Here is a 16,344-nt window from a genome sequence, read left to right as displayed (position 1 = left end):
ATAACAGGCTCCAGTTTCATTCACCTCATTAGAACGGACTCAAATGCATTATTTTAAATAGCTGAGTAATAGCGCATTGTGTGTATATGTACCATAGCTTTCTTATCCATTCATCTGCCAGTGGACATCTAGGTTGCTTTCATGTCCTAGCTATTGCAAACAGTGCTTCAACAAACATTGGGGTGCATGTATCTCTTTCAATTCTGGTTTTCTTGGTGTATATGCCCAGCAGTGGGATTGCTGGCTTGTATAGCAGTTCTATTTGCAGGTTTTTAAGGAATCTCCATACTGTTCTCCATAGTGGCTGTACCAGTTTTCATTCCCACCAACAGTGTAAGAGGGTTCTCTTTTCTCCACACCCTCTCCAGCATTTGTTGTTTGTAAACTTTTTGACGGCAGCCCTTCTGACCTGCATGAGATGTGGTTTGATTGCCCTTGGTTTTGAAGTGGTCAGCCGAGAAGGGTTGTGGTGGAAACGGGGGAGGGGGGAGAAAACAAAACTGTGCAGGAGCCAGGAATGATTCCAAGGAACGGAGCAAGCAGCATAAATAAACACCAGGGCTTTGAGGAAAACAAGTGGTTCGCGGTGGTGGTGGGATGGGGCGGGGGCGTTGTTGGGATGGGGAGGGATCCGGCATCAGCCTGGGAGGTGAACTCCAGGAAGAAGTCAGAGGATGTGCCTTCTGTAACTCTGTGGCTTTCAAACATGTTTGATTGCCTGTGAAGAGACCAGGGCTGATACTGACACCAAACAGCCTACAACAGGAAGAGAATCATTCCTATTGCAGCCTCCTCTATTTCAGTCTTAAAAATAACACTGCTGATGCCCTACCCCCACATCTGTGCTGGGAGGTTGGGTCTAAGCTCTCATTGTTGGCAGCACAGAAACTTCCCTCCAGCCTTTCAAGGAAGTGAGTCTCCGCTGCAACTTGTAAGACCACCTGCAGATTTCCCGCAACTTTGTAATGAGCTTGAAATTCCCAGAAGAAACAATTAAAGAGATCTGTGAATTATTTTGTGAATGCAGAAGAGGACTGCAAATGAGGTGGCCCTGACTGTCGCTAAGGGCACAGAAGAGTGGCTGAAGGCGCAAAGGACACGGCCAGGGGGCGGGGAGCCGCGGTGCTGCCCAGAGCAGAGGGCTAGGCAGTTATGTCACTGCCCCTCCGGGAGGCAGCTACAGCTCGTCAGAAGTGCTGTGTGCAAAGTCCTAAGCCAGAGTTCCGCTCCCTGGCCAGGCCAGCTGCCCCTCGACGGCCAACTCCAGGCAGGGCCTGAGGTCTCAGCCCTGCCCTGTCTGTAAGCTGCCAAGCACACAGCTCTGAGCTGTCTGAGGGTAACGCTTTCCCGAGCTAAAATTTCTGACCCCTGACATTGGCCTTGAACAAGATGGAGGATTTGCAATCAGAGGGCATGAGTCGCGTGGCTGTGGACTACGTGGGAGGCATCCTGCAGCCTACGCCCACCTGTGACACCTGGGATCAGATCTGGAGCTTCCAAGCCAGGCCCGACGACCTGCTCATTTCTACCTACCCGAAAGCAGGTAGGCGGCAGGGACAGGGGACAGGGGAGGTGGAGGGAGGGGCAGGGACAGAAGCAAGCAAGATGCAGCACTGAGGATGTTGAGAAACCCACCGGGGTTTGAGCAGAAAACCATTGAGTGGGCAGAGGGATACGGCCAACACAAAAATCACAGGGGGCGGGGGCGGGGGGAACCACACAAAAAACATTAAAATGACCTACACGTCTTAAAAATTTAATACTTCCCGTGAAGTCCATGTTGTTTACTTCCCTGCAAGACAGTAAATCAAACAGTCTGAAACAAAGGGGCCAGGCTTGTTGATTTACTTATTATCAGGGCAGGCCCTTACAGCAGAGCTAGACCGGGCACCCCCAGCTGGTTGGGGGAGCGGCTGAGCAGAGAAGGGAGCTTATGTTCTGCAAGGCTGAACTCGTAAGTCCCCCTGCTCAGGGTCCCAGACCTACCCTCTGCATCTCCACCCTCCCAGTGGTATGTTGTGAACCTGCTTTTCTTATTTCAATAATCAATTTAACAAAGTTACTGCAGAAACAGGACAAACGAGCTCAGCCACTGCATTATGTAAAATTTGAGGGTGAGCCGGGATGCGGAGTTCTCTGCACCTATTTGTGTGCATCTACAGTCAGGCCAAAACGCAGTGCTCAGCTCACACCCCAACTGCACATACATTTGCTCTTTGCAAAATCAGTAACTGTCAATAACTTCTGCTACATTTGTTCATGGGCACACACACATATACTCCACCCACCCTCTGACTTTATCTGTACTGATGCAGATGGGGCCTTAGACTCATGTATCCACTGGTTTCAAATCAGCCCTGACTTTCTGATATTACTCCTCATGAGTTTGTTCAGAATTAAAATTTTCTAAATGTGAGTTTCTGAAAGTAACCCCTGGTAGGGAATCACATCCCACTGCCTTATTTCACTCACAATTCTACTCTATCACCATAATTTCAGTACAATGCTTACTGTTTCATCTTTTTCCACCTACCAAAAGTGAGCATTAAGGTTTGGTTCATTTAGAGTTTTCATGGGTTAGGGGGATTACAATCTAATAACAACAGAAAGAAAAGTACTTACCAGTTAATGCAGTATTTAATCAGTCATGAAAACTGCATATGCTAACAAAGGCTGTATTGATAAAAGGGAATAAGAAACAAGCTCAGATGATGTAAAGGTTTTCACCTAGATTTTTAGCAAATAGTAAACATTCTGTGACTGAGCAGAGATACACACTTTGTAGAATCACTGACCTCTGACCCCAAGGACCAGCTGACTTTGAACTTCCAGCTGCACTGGAACCTGCCCCAGTGTTAGCCCATGGCTATAAATTCAGAGTTGTTGTTTAGTCGCTAAGTCATGTCTGACTCTGAAACCCCATGGACTGTAGCCCACCAGGCTCCTTTGTCCATGGAATTCTCCAGGCAAGAATACTGGAATGGGTTGCCATTTCCTACTCCAGGGGATCTTCCCAACCCAGGGATTAAACCCACATCTCCTGCTTGGCAGGCGGATTCTTCGTCACTGAGCCACCTAGGAAGCCACCAAAATTCATATGAAACACACAAAACTAGTACAAATGACACTAACTTCCTTTGAGTTGATAGCTAAAGAAATATTGGTCCTTTAACCCGTAATGAAGAGTTGGTGCCAGATAAAATTAGAGACCAACTCATCTAGGAAACAAGATGCCACTGCTATTTGATCTCCTGACACGGACGTGGTCAGACACCGGTTCAATAGGTCTCCAAGTCTGCAAAGTAGGTGGTAGCCCCCACACTAGTCAGGATGGGGCCCATATAAGTGACCGAAACTGGAGACGGAAGCCCTCCTCCAGGGGTAGTGGGGGTGCAGCTTCTGGATTGAGCTCCGAGCTTGATCCAGATGTGTGGAGTGGCTTCCACACATCTTGTACCTGGTGGGGCCACCCTCAGACCTCTGTCTCCTTCTTTTAACTCTCAGAAGGTCAATCAGTCTCAGGGTGTTCAGAATCTCAGTGGCAAAGGAGCCTAGGAATGCACTTTCTAACCTTCAGGGAAAACAGGACAGCGTGAACATGGAGACTAAGCCCTAATCACTCGTTCATTTAGCCAACACATAACAAAGCCTCCTGGGTACCAACCTCAGACTGCTGGGAAACAGTCTGAAGATCACACAGGGATGACCCCACATCACAGTTGGGTGAGAAAGACTTTTCCACTCCACCTTTTTGAGGAACAATGCCACCAACTCAGTAGCAAAACAACCCTAATGAATGGCTGTGACAGAGAAAAGAAGAACTGTCTATTTAGGAATCTTATATCCCCTCCAAACTGGAGTCTTTGCCTAAAAATCCCATATTATGATAACACAAGATATAAACAAAGAAGGATGTTTTCTGAATTCCACTATAAAGCAGGCTTCAATGTTCACACAGCTGCTCTAACGAGTATTTGCTCACATCCTAAGAAATGCGGGAGATAATGTCTGTGCCTCCTATTCTTACCCACGGAACAAGGAACAACATGGACGCAGGAGATTGTGGACTTGATACAAAACGGGGGTGACGTCGACCAAAGCCAGAGGGCACCCACGCACGAGCGATTTCCCTTCATCGAGTGGATAGTCCCTTCCCTAGGATCTGGTGAGTACCGCACGGCTGCACCTGACCCCAGGTCTAGACGTACTCCGGAATTTTTACTAGCCAGCAGCCCTCTCAGGCTTCCCAGGTGGTGCTGTGGTAAAGAATCCACCTGCAAATGCAGGAGATGTGGGTTCCATCCTTGGGTTGGGAAGATCCCCTAGAGAAGGAAATGGCAACCCACTGCAGTGTTCTTGTCTGGAGAATCCCATAGACAGAAGAGCCTGGTGGACATGGCTGAGTGACTAAGCACAGTAGCCCTTTCAGAATCCCAGGTGTTCAAACCACCATCAATGGACTTCAGGACTCTTTTTCCCTGTCTGGCCATGGCTATACTTCAGACATTTTCTAATTGAGTTTCTGTTCATACAAAAGTAAGTTAAGGGACTTACCTGGTGGTCCAGTGGCTAAGATTCCGAGCTCTCAAAGCAAGGGACCTGGGTTCAATCCCTGGTCAGGGAAACTAGAATGCACATGCCACAATTAAGACCTGGTACAGCCAAATAAATATAAATAAATATTAAAATAAAAATAAATATTAAAAAAGTTTTAAAATAAAAGTAAGTTTTGATTCTCCAATTAGAAATTAAATTCATTCCACAAAGATGAGCCTAGGTAAGATAACTTTATGATGGAAGGGTTTGAATTTTTTAGGTTCTTATTTATTTGGTTTATTGTTATGGTTAAAAGCTGTTCTAGAGACTTTGCTGGTGGCCAGTGGTTAAAATGGTGCTCTCACTGCAGGGAGCATGAGTTCAATCCCAGCTGGGGAACTAGAATCCCACAAACTATGTGGCAAAAACAAAAACTGCTCTAGCCAAAAACCCCATTCTCTCATATGAAAGCCACAGAGAGTTACAGGTGATCTGGAGTATTCCTAATGTAGTAAAAATGGGGCAGCAAGTTTCTGAAGCAAATGGAGAAAAATAATGGAAAGTTGTTGAAAACTAATTTCACAGGCTTGGAACAAGCGAATGCAATGACCTCACCCCGGATACTGAAGACACACCTCCCCTTCCACTTGCTGCCACCATCTCTCCTGGAGAAGAACTGTAAGGTAGGGAGCCAAAGGAATGCAGAATTGGCCCCTTAGAAGGACCTCAGACTGGTCTTCAATTTCCTCTTAAAACACTTCACTTGTTAAATTAAAAACAGAAACAAAACAAAAAAGTCCACTGGTCACATATCATCAATACGCAGATTGACATGAATCCTTTCCACCTCCCACAAAAGCCACAGCACAGAAACACAGCATCAGGAAAACCCACCTGTGTGGAATACGCCCACCCTCAAGTCATTGTCTGCTGTTCTAATCCCGGTTTTGCTTCTCCTCTTCCCCTGTCCGCTCCTAGATGATCTACGTAGCCAGGAACCCCAAGGACAACATGGTGTCTTATTACCACTTCCACAGGATGAATAGAATCCTTCCTGCTCCAGGCACCTGGGAAGAATACTTTGAGAATTTTCTGGCTGGGAAAGGTGAGAGCTTGGTTTCCATCCTGTCTCAAAATCCTCAAGCACTCTACAAAGAAGGTGTCAGTTCCTGAGAACAGCAGGGACTCTGCTGGCTTTCAGTTTAGTTCAGTCGCTCAGTTGCGTCCGACTGTTTGTGATCCCATGGACTGCAGCACGCCAGACCTCCCTGTCCGTCACCTACTCCCAGAGTTTACTCTGACTCAGGCCCATGGAGTCAGTGATGCCATCCAACCATCTCATCCCCTGTCATCCGCTTCTCCTCCTGCCTTCAATCTTTTCCAGCATCAGGGTCTTTTCAAATGAGTCAGCTCTTCGCATTAGTATTGGCCAAAGTATTGGACTTTCAGCTTCAACATCAGTCCTTCCAGTGAATATTCAGGACTGACTTCCATTAGCTGGCTTTACCATGAAGGAATCTCCAGGGTGACCTCCTCCCTCCCTTCAGGATCCTCCTCCCGGGGCGGGGGTGGGGGTGGGCGGTGTACTTGTCACTGGGTTTCTGTGACTCACTGCCCTGTTTCTGGTCCCATCCTGCAGTGTGCTGGGGCTCCTGGTATGACCACGTGAAGGGCTGGTGGCACGCCAAGGACCAGCACCGCATCCTCTACCTTTTCTACGAGGACATGAAGGAGGTGAGGACCAGGCCACCTAACAAGTCCCCATTTGACCATAAATGCTTCAGTTGCAATGTGTGCACCCCATCGGGGACCCTCAGATTGCAGTCGGGCACAGGAGGTGCTGTGTTTCACTGGCTGCCCCATCCACCCATCACAGCGCACCTGGCACATCATGAGTTTCCATATCACAATCTCACCTGATCTCCCTGGAACTCTGGGCTGTGGGACACCTTTTCCTCACAGGCAGAGGATGGCAAACATGAGTGATGCCTTTTCTGCCCCCTTGCGGTGTATATTTTAAAATTCCCATTAGAAGGGAAAAACTTTGTAGTACATTTTGGTTTTTTTTTCATTAGTGCTAGAGGAATGACAGGGTTTCAAGAAACAGTTTAAGAAATTCGGTGCACCCCAATGTTCATCGCAGCACTGTTTATAATAGCCAGGACATGGAAGCAACCTAGATGCCCATCAGCAGATGAATGGATAAGGAAGCTGTGGTACATATACACCATGGAATATTACTCAGCCGTTAAAAAGAATTCATTTGAATCAGTCCTAATGAGATGGATGAAACTGGAGCCCATTAATCAGAATGAAGTAAGCCAGAAAGATAAAGAACATTATAGCATACTAACACATATATGTGGAATTTAGAAAGATGGTAACGATAACCCTATATGCAAAACAGAAAAAGAGACACAGAAATACAGAACAGACTTTTGAACTCTGTGGGAGAAGGTGAGGGTGGGATGTTTCAAAAGAACAGCATGTATACTATCTGTGGTGAAACAGATCACCAGCCCAGGTGGGATGCATGAGACAAGTGCTCAGGCCTGGTGCACTGGGAAGACCCAGAGGAATCGGGTGGAGAGGGAGGTGGGAGGGGGATCGGGATGGGGAATACGTGTAACTCTATGGCTGATTCATATCAATGTATGACAAAACCCACTGAAATGTTGTGAAGTAATTAGCCTCCAACTAATTAAAAAAAAAAAAGAAATTCGGTGCAGTGGGAAACACTATGGACTCTTGAACCCAAGTTCTGACTTACTGCTTGCTGGCAATTCTTTGTGAAGATGCTTGACGTCTAGGAATTTTGATGTTAGAAGTCATTAGAGAGATGCTATCAGGACTGAAGGAGGTGGTGTCATGAGAATTGATGGTAAATGGTCATCTACCCAGCACTTTTGTGATTCCACTGGGTCTGTACAGAACAACAATCTGTGTTCTTGGATTTGTAACTGAGAGCCTGATTTTTGAAAAGTACATCACAGACAGAAGCAGGAAACAGGCCGCTGTGACGTCCGCTCTCAGCATCAGTTCAGTGCCTCCCGCGGGGGCATTTATCAGATGGGCTGGAGCAGGACATATGGACCTGACCCTGGACATACTGCCCCATGGAGCATGTCCCATGCACTCCAGATCACTGTGTTTCTAGCATCTTACTGACGTGACCCAGTTGACATGTTAGAGCAAGAACAGTGTAAAGACTCCAGTTAATACAGAGAACAGTACGAGTCACCACATCTAAATGAGTCATTTCTGAAAAGCTGAACATGTGTGAGATATGATTTTTAAAAATTTTAACTCGTGGCATGTTACTGATTACTATTATTAGTTCATTTCAATATTTTTTAAGACTATTATTCATTGATACACATTATCTTATACCATGTCTTTTCTTTTGACTCTGCTCATAGAACCCAAAGCATGAAATTCAGAAGCTGGCAGAATTTATTGGAAAGAGCTTAGATGATAAAGTTCTGGATAAAATTGTTCACCACACTTCATTTAGTGTCATGAAGCAGAACCCGATGGCAAACTACACGTCGATTCCGGCTAAATTCATGAACCACTTGATTTCTCCATTCATGAGAAAAGGTTTTCAATGTTTCCTTTTGGCCAGAATCCTGAAGGACTTGTCCAATATTTCACAGTCTCTGGGGAGTTCTCTTTCTATAGAAAAGAAAAATAAGATTGATAATGAAGGATTCTGGGAAAAGAACAATTTAAGAAACCACAGATGAAATTAACGTTCAGCCACAAGGGGAAAGTGAGATTTGGTGTCTAGGTCTAAGGGCTTATCCTCTTGTTCCCTCTGGAGTTCCGGCTGATAAGGTGAAAAGATACAGAATCCAGTCAGATGGAGCAAAGTATCCACTTTATAGAGAGTTCCAGGCTGTCAGAAACGTCCATTCATTCAAAACTACTTCCCAAGTGGTTACTGTGTGCCAGACTCTGTTCTAGGTAATGTTCAGAGCAGTGAACAAAACACAGGAAAGTTCCAGCCCTCGTGGAAATTATATTCTAGCTGTAAACAGGAAGCAAATGAAAAAACATGCAGGATAATAGATGACAGTATGGAGAAAAACCAGCCTGGGAAAGGTAACAGGGATTGCAACTGGAGAATTGGGGGGAATCTTCCTTTCTCAAAACGGCATGTGCAGTCCCTCCACTAGCAGGCCTTGCTTGTTCTGCGGGCAACATCATGTTAGCACAGACCTTGCTTCAGTGGGCAGGAAGGACACACTGCTGCTCATACAACCTTGCCATCTCCCGACCCACACACCAGACAGGTGATCCTTCCTCCCTCCTGGAGGAGACCCTGCCAGGCCAGCCAGAGGAATGTCTCCGGGTCAGGGGGTAGAACTCCTCATACAAGAGCAGAACAGAGAACCACCCCTCCCAGCACCCTGTCCCCTACACCCTCCTACCCCACTCCCACCACAGTACTGACTCCCCACCATGACTGTTTCAGGGGTCGTCGGGGATTGGAAGAACCACTTCACCGTGGCCCAGAATGAGAGATTTGATGATGATTACAGGAAGAACATGGCTGACACCACTCTAACTCTCCACTTTCGATTCTCGTAAGGAAGAAAAATCACCAGATTTAATTGGTGTAAAAGTTGATTACCCTGACCCCGTGATATTGAATTCAGGTGGCTGGACTAGTGCTTCTTGTGTCTGCTTTTGTTCACCCTAATAAAAGATGGAGCTAAAAAAAAAAAAAAAAAAGGAGCTAACAGAGGTTGGGGCCAGGTGGAGGGCGGAGACTTACAACCCTGGCATCCTTGCTAATGATCATGATGCGTCAGTTTTCTACAGACCACATGCATGTGAACATGTTAAATATGCTCTGGTCATCACATAAGAACATACTAAAGTTTTCAGATGAAGTGTTGGTTTAAGCAAATTTGTAAATACAGCACTAAAATGTGTCAATAGCTACTATTTCTTGGTAGCCAGCGATTTCTTGGTAGCCAAGTAACCATCATCAGGTGACTGTTTTCCCCTGAAACTTTCTCATTCACTCCAGGCTTCTTCCTTCAGTGCCTCTACCCCTGTCCCTCACCGCTGCCTCTGCATTTCGCTGGACTCCCCTCCCACTCCCAGCCAACCCATCCCAGACTTGCACCTTGACCCACCTCTCTGCAGCCCCTCCTCAATTGTGTTCTAATCCATCAGCAACACCTGTCAGTGTACCTCCAGGATGTCTTACCTCTGCAGCCACCCTTCCAGTTCAGAAGCCTCTCCCTTGCCTATAAGCTATGTGACTTGTTTCTCTGTTCATCATACATCTGCCAAACTTCTTTTCCCACAGCAAGATTCTTTACATTTCTCTTTAGCTCAGAATCTTTCGATGATTCTGATGTTTGCTGCCTACAAGATACATCCCAAGCAATTTTAGCCACCGATTCAAAGGCAGCTACGTGGATGACTTACCTTATGACATGGGTGACTTACCTTCCAAACTGCCTGCCAGCTGGATTTCATGCTGCCAAACCCCCTCCTCACTGCAGCAGAGAGCCACCTCGCTTGGTTCCGAGCGCATCTCGCAGGCTCCTCCCCACTCCAACTAGTCTTACTGTCATCCCACCTTCTCCAGACATTTCCTTTCCTTTCTCTCCACCAGTTTAAAACATGAATAGCAAGTTCACTAACCAGCACAGGCCTCCCATCTTCCTGCAACCTGAAGGACCATCTGCTCTTTGGAGGTCTTTCACACATAATTCTTATGTGATTAAGATTAAAGTGTATCATTAAATCTCTTATAGGTCTGTATTGTCTCTTTTGTGCTTATTTAAATTTTCATTTGCTCATTTTTTCTCCAAGAGAAGGACGTTGCTAAATACTTCAATGCACACCAAATGGCAAGAACTGAGAACTAAGTAACTGAAATACTCTATCAGTCAAGGAAATCTAAAAAGCCAACTTCTTATATTCTAAGTAGTCCTATACCAGTTATCTTCTAGAGCTTACTGTGTTAGCCACTAGCTGCATGTAGTTACTTAAATTATTTAAAATTTGAAAAGACACCTATACCCCAATGTTCATAGCAGCACCATTTACAATAGCCAAGACACAGAAACCTAAATGTCCATTGACAGATGAACGGATAAATAAGACTTGGCGTGTGTGTGTGTGTGTGTGTGTGTGTGTAACGGAATATTACTCAGGCATAAAAAATGTGATCTTGTCATTTGTGACAACATGGACGGATCTATTAGATATTACACTAAGTGAAATAATCAAAGACAAAAACCATATTGTTTCATTACATGTAGAATCTAAAAAACAAAAACAGAAACAGACTCACAGTTACAGACTGTAATATACAGCATAGGGAATATAGTCAATAATGTGATAATTTTATAAGGTAACAGATGGTTACTAGACTTATTGTGGTGATCAATCCTCAATGTATATAAATGTCAAATCACTCCACACAACACCTGAAACTAATACAATATTGTAGGTCAACTATACTTCAATTAAAAAATTTTTTAAAATCTGGTCATTTTCAGTTTAAAACCTTGGGGTTACACAAATAAATTGCATTGTTTTCAAAAGAATTACATTTTAAAATGCTTAGACTATTACACTGAAATATTTAAATGAAAATAATAAACTGTCACACACATTTTTTAAAAATTAAAAATAAATTTAAAAGTAGAATATGTAGAGGCAGAAAGCAGAACTGTGGTTACTGGGGTCTGGAGGCGGGGTGGGAGGGTATAGGAATATCAGTCAAAGGGCACAAAGCTGCAGTTATGTAGGACAAGTAATCTAGAGATCTGGCGTCCAGCATGATAACTATAGTTAATAAGACTGTACTGGGAACTCTCTGGTGGTCCAGTGGTTAGGACTCCGTGTTTTGCTGCTGTCAGTCTGGGTTCGATCCCTGGTTGGGGAATTAACATCCAGCAACCCTCACTGCACAGCCAAAAAAAAAAGTACTGAAAACTGGAAATTGCTAAGAGAGTACATTTCGGATGCTCTCATCATACATGTAAATATGTGGAGAAGACGTTAATTAGCTTGACGGTAGTAATCACTCTGCTGTGTATACATACATCAAATCATCATGTACACCTTATAAGTAATGTAAGTGAAAGTCGCTCAGTCATCTCCGACTGTTTGTGACCCCATGGACTACAGCCCAACATGCTCCTTTGTCTATGGAATTCTCCAGGGAAGAATACTGGAGTGGGTTGCCATTTCCTACTCCAGGGAATCTTCCCGACCCAGTTGTCGAACTCAGGTGTCCTGCATTACAGACAGATTCTTTACCATCTGGGCCACCAGGGAAGCCCTGTACACCATAAAGATACACAATTAAATATATACAATTATTGTTAGAAAGTAAAAATATTAAATGAAACAGATCCTGTTATGTAACATTGCATTACTTTCTCCATAACTCATACCTCTGTTAAATTAACGGTTTCCATGCTTATCATCTGTCTCTACCACTAGTCCAGCAAGGAGACCTTTTTTTTTTCATTTATTTTTATTAGTTGGAGGCTAATTACTTTACAATATTGTAGTGGTTTTTGTCTTACATTGACATGAATCAGCCATGGATTTACATGTCTTCCCCATCCCGATCCCTCCTCCCACCTGCCTCTCCACCCGATCCCTCTGGGTCTTTCCAGTGCACCAGGCCCGAGCACTTGTTTCATGCATCCAACCTGGGCTGGTGATCTGTTTCACCCTAGATAATATACATGTTTCGATGCTGTTCTCCCGAAGCATCCCACCCTCGCCTTCTCCCACAGAGTCCTAAAGTCTGTTCTGTACATCTGTGTCTCTTTTTCTGTTTTGCATATAGGGTTATCGTTACCATCTTTCTAAATTCCATATATATGCGTTAGTATACTGTATTGGTGTTTATCTTTCTGGCTTACTTCACTCTGATTAATGGGCTCCAGTTTCATCCATCTCATTAGAATTGATTCAAATGAATTCTTTTTAATGGCTGAGTAATATTCCACGGTGTATATGTACTACAGCTTCCTTATCCATTCGTCTGCTGATGGGCATCTAGTTTGCTTCCATGTCCTGCTCTGCTGGGGGAAGTACAGCTCCTTATATGGAGACCTTTTTTGTCTTAGTTACAGCTGTACTTCCCCCAGCAGAGCACTAGGTGCACAGAAGATGCTCTGTTACTGTGCAGACTGAATGAACCAGTACACAGCATCAGCCTGTACCCTCAACACACACATGCACACGCGCACACACACACACACACACACACACACACACACTTTCACTGTTCCTGTTCTAGCCCAACCCAAAGTCTGTAACAACTAGGACTACAGGATGACCTCCTTGGTCTCTGAGCCAGTGGGAAGCACCATGCTGACCTCCTTGCCCCCTCTACTGGCCAACCTAGCACATGGCTGTTTTGACCTGCTATCCTCGCCCAAAGGAACCACCCTGCCTAGGGACCATGGTGTCTAGAATCTTCCCCTGTGCTTGAATTACCTGTACCCAGTTTCTTTGCCAGTTATCTGGAAATAGGCAGAGAGGGACCAACTGTACCTAACAGACCCTGGCGTGGATCACCTGCCTCTTCTTACTGTGTCCGAGGCTTCCTGTGTATGTGCTAAGTTGATTCAGTCATATCTGACTCCTTCTGACCCCGTGGACTGTAGCCTGCCAGGCTCCTCTGTCTATGGGATTCTCTAAGCAAGAATATTGGAGTGGGTTGCCATGCCCTACTCCAGGGGATCTTCCTGACCCAGGGACTGAACCCACATCTCCTTTGTCTCCTGCATTGGCAGGTGGGTTCTTTACCACTAGTGCCACCTGGGAAGTCTCAGGCTTCAGATGATGCTTTGAAAAAAAAACAAACAAACACCACCACCATATTCTCAAATAGCAGGAGAAGGTCCTGAGGCCACTGCTTTTCTGACCCATTAGAGATGAATCCACCTAAACACACCAGTCCCCTTATTCTGAACCCCACCCAAATTCAATCCTATAATAATAGATCATCTGAAATGAGGAGACCTAAAACTCAACCTGCAATGGGTAAAGAAATGAGACTATAGCTGTGGTTTCTTACAAGTTCTTTCAGCTGGACAAATGTCTCTGTGTCTGGTTTATTTCATGTGAATGGAAACAAGAATTCTTTTAGGCCTGTGAACAACACACTCTGAGATATGTGTAGAATTCGATAGGTTAAAGATAATTATCTAAGGGATAGGCGTATACTCCTGAGATTCTAATATGATTTTTCAGTCTTCACAGAAGGCTGTGAAGTAAAATTCATGAGCAAAATTCAGAAACCAAGCAAAAGTTGCTTGCTTCGAAAAAGTAATAGCATCCGAATCAGGGGAGGAGAGAGAAGATGGGAGAAGTGAGGGGACCAGAGAGTGGACAGGAGAGGGACAGGAACAGGGACAGGTGAGGGGACAGGAGATGGGACAGGAGACGGATATGAATGGGGACAGTTGAGGAGACAGCAGATTAGAGAGGAGACAGGATATGGGACAGCTGAGAGGACAGGAGGTGAGAGAGAAGAGGGACAGGAATCAGAACAAAAATGGGGACAGGAGATGGGACAGGTGATGGGACAGACGACGGACAGGAAAGTGGACAAAAGATGGGGCAGGAGAAGGGACAGGACACGGGAGAGAAGGACGGGAATGGAACAAGTGAAAGAAATGTGACTAGGGAGGCCGCCGGAGCCGCCTAGCTGCGCAGGGTCTGACCTTCCCAGGAGAGCCCCACGCCCCAACACCGGCGTCGAGCACAGGGCCCCGCCCCGCCCCGCCTCCTCGAGGGCGGGCCCGGCGGGGCGGGGCGGGTCCGGCGGGGCGGGTCCGGCGGGGCGGGGCGGGGGAAAGCCACCTCCCGAGGCGGAAGCGGAAGCGCGAGCGCCGCGGGCCCGTAGCCGTGGAGACGCGGGGGCGGGGCCGGCAGAGAAGCGAGACCTTTAACCCGCGGCGGCGGACCGCGGGAGGCGCTGGGTGGAAGTGTGGGCTGCGGGCGGCCATGGAGGTAACGCGAGGGCTCGGGAGCCGAGGGACCACCTCCCCGCCTGCCGGGGTCTACACGGCCGCCCCTGACCGGCCGGCTTTCGTTGTGTTTTGCAGGAGCCTGTTCACGACGGGGTGGCCTCCCCGGCCGCTCCCGGGACCGGGAAGTCCAAGGTGAAGAGACGTCTGAGAGGCGGGTCCCACCGGGAGGGGACAGCCTGAGGGAAAGCTTTCCTCGGGGTCCGGGCCTGAGCGGTCAGGGGCTCCCTCTCAGTTCGCTGGGGTGAACCCTGGCTTTCCATGCTGCCTCGGTCAGCGTGCCTCTGAGATGCCGCAGTTTCAAACGTTCAACGAAACAGTCTGGTTTCTGAGGTCCAAGCGGCGACCGGACCAGGGCGGGCGGGCGGTGTCGGGGGCTCGGTCCTGCCGGCGCCTCTTTTGAGGTGGACACAGGTCACCCCCATGGCATGGGCAGGGGTCGGTCCAGAGTTGGGGACTTGCTACCGAGGTTTCCTGCTACGGCTGAGTTTCAGACAGTCGTCCAAACTCTGTGTTCCCGGAAGTTTCACTGTGACCCGGAGTTAAATACTTCTGTGATCCCAGCTTTACCCATTAGAAAACTGAGCCCACAGGCGCTAAGTAACTTTCCCTCATTTTTCAGTTAAATTTTAAATGCGCCCTGATTCATCTTGCTGTAATTAGGGCTTAACGTGTTTTCCTGTAGCCAGAGGCTTCTTTCAGTTTGAATAGGACGAAAGTTTCACACAACTGAGGAACTATTAAGTAAAGTTAGTCCCAGTTCCTTGATTTTGCAGTTAAAGAAATTAAATCAAATTAGAGAAAATGTCTTAACCTGTAACAAGAATTTTCTGTAGCAAGAGGATATGTGCGGTTTTTTTACATTTCATTGTAGTTGCTTAACTAATAATTACTGAGTTAAACTTGGATTTGCTGATCTTAAAAAACAAAGGTCCATCTAGTCAAAGCTATGGTTTTTCCAGGAGTCATGTATGGATGTAAGAGTTGGACTGTAAAGAAAGCAGAGCACCGAATGATGCTTTTGAACTGTGGTTTTGGAGAAGACTCTTTGAGAGTCCCCTGGAGAGGAGATCCAGCTAGTCCATCTTGAAGGAAATCAGTCCTGAATATTCATTGGTAGGACTGACGCTGAAGCTGAAACTCCAATACTTTGGCCACCTGATGCGAAGAACTGACTCGTTAGAAAAGACCCCGATGCTGGGAAAGATTGAAGGCAGGAGAAGGGAATGACAGAAGATGAGATGGTTGATGACATCACTGACTAAATGGACATGAGTCTGAGTAAACTCTGGGAGTTGGTGATGGACAGGGAGGCGTGGTGTGCTGCAGTCCATGGGGTGGCAAAGAGTAAGACATGACTGATTGACTGAACTGAACTGAATATTAAAAAATGTGGTATTTGGTTGATATAAATATTCAGTAGGATTTTTTTTATTTTTCGGCAGACTTTATGTTTCTTTTTTGTGGTATAGTAGAAACATGAATTATAACAAGTTGGTAATATCTCTACATCTTCCAGCTGGAAGCCTTGCCCAAGGAAGATCTTATCAAGTTTGCCAAGAAGCAGATGATGCTGATACAGAAAACAAAATTGAGATGTACAGGTATTGGGTTGAAAATACTCATCTTGACCACAGTCTGGTTTAATCATGATTGCAAATACTGGTTTTTTAATAGTACACTGGCTTGTTTTATCAGTGAATCCAATAATATTAGAGTAGTGCAATCTTACTTAATATTCTAACCACTTGTTTTGATTTTTTTTTTTTTTTATTATCTC

At 45.9% G+C, this 16,344-nt stretch overlaps 2 protein-coding genes across 3 annotated transcripts in view; both read left to right on the top strand.

Annotated features, from left to right (window-relative positions):
• The first annotated feature begins 784 nt into the window (after positions 1 to 784).
• Positions 785 to 10,316, top strand: SULT1C4 (sulfotransferase family 1C member 4). 2 transcript variants are annotated; one of them, XM_043468682.1, is made up of 7 exons: positions 785 to 1,543; positions 4,034 to 4,165; positions 5,122 to 5,219; positions 5,515 to 5,641; positions 6,176 to 6,270; positions 7,956 to 8,136; positions 9,014 to 10,316. In XM_043468682.1, exons 1-7 carry the CDS (start codon positions 1,390 to 1,392, stop codon positions 9,127 to 9,129), a joined length of 903 nt encoding a protein of 300 aa, XP_043324617.1. In that variant the 5' UTR covers positions 785 to 1,389; the 3' UTR covers positions 9,130 to 10,316. The 2 variants fall into 2 exon arrangements, with proteins under 2 accessions (XP_043324617.1, XP_043324618.1); XM_043468683.1 differs by having other exon boundaries at positions 796 to 1,543; positions 4,040 to 4,165.
• A 4,129-nt stretch (positions 10,317 to 14,445) lies between these two features.
• The window catches only part of GCC2 (GRIP and coiled-coil domain containing 2), a 35,369-nt gene continuing 33,470 nt past the window's right edge, over positions 14,446 to 16,344 (top strand). Inside the window, exons 1-3 of the mRNA XM_043468680.1 lie at positions 14,446 to 14,547; positions 14,643 to 14,699; positions 16,084 to 16,168. Coding sequence (XP_043324615.1) covers positions 14,542 to 14,547; positions 14,643 to 14,699; positions 16,084 to 16,168 — 148 coding nt within the window. The 5' untranslated portion in view covers positions 14,446 to 14,541. The remainder of the gene's footprint in view (positions 14,548 to 14,642; positions 14,700 to 16,083; positions 16,169 to 16,344) is intronic.

Source organism: Cervus canadensis, chromosome 5 (assembly GCF_019320065.1).
Source record: "Cervus canadensis isolate Bull #8, Minnesota chromosome 5, ASM1932006v1, whole genome shotgun sequence".
Lineage (NCBI taxonomy): Eukaryota > Metazoa > Chordata > Mammalia > Artiodactyla > Cervidae > Cervus > Cervus canadensis.
This window is presented reverse-complemented; position numbering and strand designations above follow the sequence as displayed.